The sequence below is a fragment of the Topomyia yanbarensis genome, unplaced genomic scaffold, assembly GCF_030247195.1.
Source record: "Topomyia yanbarensis strain Yona2022 unplaced genomic scaffold, ASM3024719v1 HiC_scaffold_212, whole genome shotgun sequence".
In the NCBI taxonomy this organism is placed as follows: Eukaryota; Metazoa; Arthropoda; class Insecta; order Diptera; family Culicidae; genus Topomyia; species Topomyia yanbarensis.
In genome coordinates this window covers 14379-18350 of record NW_026683396.1, presented here as the reverse complement: position 1 = coordinate 18350, position 3972 = coordinate 14379, and the positions used below count along the sequence as shown (strand labels likewise).

Below are 3972 nucleotides of genomic sequence, written 5' to 3'. Positions count from 1 at the left end.
TGAAAGTTTAAGCGAATTCTAAACATTTTTTTTTATAAGAAATGTAAAACCCCTTAATTGAAAAATCTCAACGTAAGGATTAGGTATGTTTTACATAGAATGTGTATGCAAAGTTTGAAAGAAATCGGTTAAGTAGTTTTGGAATGGCAAGTAATACCGCAAATCATGTTTTTCGAGAGACGTTCTACAAAAAGCTTCGTCACCAAGTCGTTTGTCGATATTTTAGCATAGAAAAATTACAGCATGATATTGAAATTGTATAATCGCAAAAATATGTTTTTTTCTCGCCGGAAACCTTATCCCCCTTAAACCAGAGTTAGAGAGATTTAAAAACTGTTCTTCGGACCAATTTCACTACTTTACAGCATTTCTCCTGTGGTCATTTTTAATGTAAAATCGTGTGCTGAATCCGAAAATGAAGGCCAAAAAATTTACAGTAGAACAGTTTTTGAGTTACAGTAAAACAAATGAATTTCACCTTTAAAATTAAAAGTGCGTTCTGCAAAATGCATAGATATGAAATGCTGCTGTAGTGTATAGATATGAAATATTATTATGTTGTATTAAAGGTAGTTGAATGTCGTTTGAACATTGTGTTTTAGTGCGACTACTGGTTCTGACGTTATTTACGAGTTCAGTGAACTTTTTCTTAATCTTAATCGTTTGGTCAAAATTTTGGGCAGATTAAACAATTCCAAAAATTATATTTTTATGGAAACTCAGAGCCTACTAATAACCAACTAAAATAAGTACCTATTAGTTTAAATCGGATGAAAATTGCGAAAGTTTTTCAAATTTTTGTAAGATGAAAATTTTTGTGTTCCTTTAGGTCAACTTATTGAACCGTCTCGATTTCATTTTTTTCTAGGGCTTGTTAAATAATATATGAGGACTCTCTGTCTGAAATAAATTAAAGAATTTTGAATGAATTTAATGTGGTGTAATATTCGAAATCGTTTATCCAAATGATTCAAAACTCCTTTTAACTATAATTGTATACTCAGTGGAGGAATGTCATCAAAAATTTGACATTAAGAATACGCATAATATAGATATGTGTCATACAGAATCGTATATGTGCAAAATACGTTATAAACTGCACGCTCTACAACGCCTTCATACACATAATTGACGGCGCAAAATGTTAAATGGGGGCACTAGCTACGAATTATGACTTATCCACCTATTTCGTCACATTTTGCTCTAGTAACAATTTATTTTACGTTATTAAAACGTCTAGAGGTTCGTAATTTGAAATTATATTGGATTCACATTGGCTTCTACGATGAACTGATTTTACTGTACTGGTCCGCAAAACTTCAATATAGTACAATACGTTACGTAGAATATCCAAGCGCAATTATAAAATATTCTGCGTTCTTCAAATCATTCTGAAGTTCAGATTTTGAGATTTTAAACCTAAAATAAGTCTTGTTCGCTGTCCTACATAATTTCAAAACACAAACTGCTAGATGTTCTAGGAGGGAAAATAAATTGAATGTTTTACAAATTATTAGTTTTATAATACATGACGTATGTAGCATCACATATATCTACGGGTTCATATAGTTTGTATTAACATTGTACAAAAACCATTTTAACACCTAGCATTTCAAAACACAAATTTTATGAAAAATTTTCATAAAAAAAATATTTTGCCCCTCTCTTGTATATAGAATTTTATTTCCAGTCTTAAGATAGCTGTAAAATTTTTCTTTTTTATAAAAAAAAATATTTCAACATTGTAACCTCCTAGTTTTAAGGTATCCAAAATGTAAAAACAAAAGAATTTGGCACCGCCAAGCTAACGTATTTGTGCCTATCAAATAAACGAAATGAATAAAAAAAATTACTCCACATTAAATTCTTTCAAAATTCTTCAATTTACTTGTTAAACAGAATTCTAACAGAGAGTCCCCCATAGATTATGAAACAAGCCCTAGAAAAAATTGAAATTGAGACGGTTCATAAGTTGACCCAAAGAAATTCAAAAATTCTCATGTTACAAAAAAATGAATAACTTTCGCATCTTTCATCAGATTTAAACTAACAAGTGCTTATTTTCATTGGTCATTAGCAGGCTTTAAGTTTACATAAACATATAATTTTTAGCATTGCTTTATCGAACCTTTACCAAACGAACATTTTTCTATAAAAAAATTAGAAGAAATTAAGAAAAATTTCAATAAACTCGTAAATAACGTCAGGACTAGTAACCTCACTAAAACACAACGTTCAAACGACCGAAATTGAATTCATTTAATTCAACATAATAGTATTTCATATCTATGCACTACAGCCGAAGATATTAGGATTTTACTGAACGTACTTTTTATTTTAAACGCGAAATTCATTTTTTTACTGTAAATCTAAAACTGTCCTACTATTAATTTTTTGGACTTCATTTTCGAATTCAGCACACAATTTTACATTAGAAATAGTGTTCAAATATTGAAGTTCAGATTTTTATTTTTATTTTGTAACCTAGTGTTTTCAATGCTTCCATCCCACATATGCACAAACTATAAAATTTTCATCAAAATCGGGGCAATACAACCTCTCGAACAATAGGGTTTTAAAATAGTCTGTAGAACATCGCTAGAGAGCGCTGCAAATCGATTTCGTTCGGCTTCATGCAAATTGACTCGCCCTACTCTATCTATAGGTATTTGTGAGTTGCGCTCAGTACTAATTTAAATCATATTAACATGTGTTTCAATCACGATTCTTACTATCTTGTGTTGTTTCTACAGGGAAAATTTTTCTCGTGCTCTGACGGTTCGAAGATGCAAGAAGCTGATTGCCAGTAAGTAATTTCAACATCCTCCGTCACCTAAAACATGACATCTTACGATCTATTGTCTCTTATGTATTTCGTTTCTAGTGGGACATATCTCGTTTACGAGGATGGAAATGTTGACAAGCCTGTTTCTAAAGAACGAGAATGGACCAGAAACCGTTTCCACTTTGATGATGTTTCGAAAGCAATGCTCACTCTATTCACAGTGTCAACGTTTGAGGGGTGGCCAGGGTATGTTTATAAAACCACATAAAATAATAATTGACAATTACTTTACTTTTATTGTAGTCTTCTATATGTCTCGATTGACTCTCATGAGGAAGATTCCGGCCCCATACATAATTTTAGGCCTATTGTTGCAGCATATTATATTATCTACATCATTATTATCGCTTTTTTTATGGTTAACATATTCGTTGGTTTCGTTATTGTAACATTCCAAAATGAAGGCGAGCAGGAATATAAAAATTGCGATTTGGATAAAAATCAACGAAACTGCATAGAATTTGCCCTTAAAGCCAAACCCATTCGTCGGTATATTCCGAAGCATAGAATACAATATAAAGTATGGTGGTTCGTGACATCGCAGCCATTTGAATATATGATATTCATGTTAATCATGATCAACACAATTACGCTATCAATGAAATTCTACCGCCAACCAGAAATGTATACTGATGTACTTGATTCCTTAAATTTGATATTTACTGCAGTTTTCGCTTTAGAATTTGTTTTCAAACTGGCTGCGTTCAGATTCAAGGTAAATATTCTAGACTGCTATAGTTCAATTGGAAAGTTGACAAAATCGCATGTGCACTACGCAGAGAACAGTCTTTCATATTGAAACAAATAAGACTACATCCATGCCATTTAAAATTGATATGAGGTTAGTAGCGCACCTGGCGCAATTACCGAACTACATTTGAATACAGGGGAATTATGGGTAAAACCGACACTGTGGATAAAACCGACAGTCCACGACTTCACCCAGAAATCAAATTTTTATTCGTTTTATAATAACAGGTACGACTACCTATGTTGCTCATTTCGTGATAAATTTCATTTATATGGGTATGACAAATGTCAAAAAATAAACAAAACATACGCAAGCATACCGTTCATGCTGGTTTGGATGCTAGATTTTGTTTGTTGATTTTAGCACAGAGAACAGA

The 3972-nt window shown here is 31.9% G+C and overlaps 1 protein-coding gene across 1 annotated transcript; it reads left to right on the top strand.

The window, feature by feature from the left end:
- The first annotated feature begins 2694 nt into the window (after window positions 1-2694).
- LOC131694973 (muscle calcium channel subunit alpha-1-like) lies at window positions 2695-3659 on the top strand. The gene is made up of 3 exons (XM_058983510.1): window positions 2695-2806; window positions 2885-3031; window positions 3089-3659. The coding sequence occupies exons 1-3, from the start codon at window positions 2709-2711 to the stop codon at window positions 3642-3644; spliced, it is 801 nt and encodes a 266-aa protein (XP_058839493.1). The 5' UTR covers window positions 2695-2708; the 3' UTR covers window positions 3645-3659.
- Window positions 3660-3972: the final 313 nt, after the last annotated feature.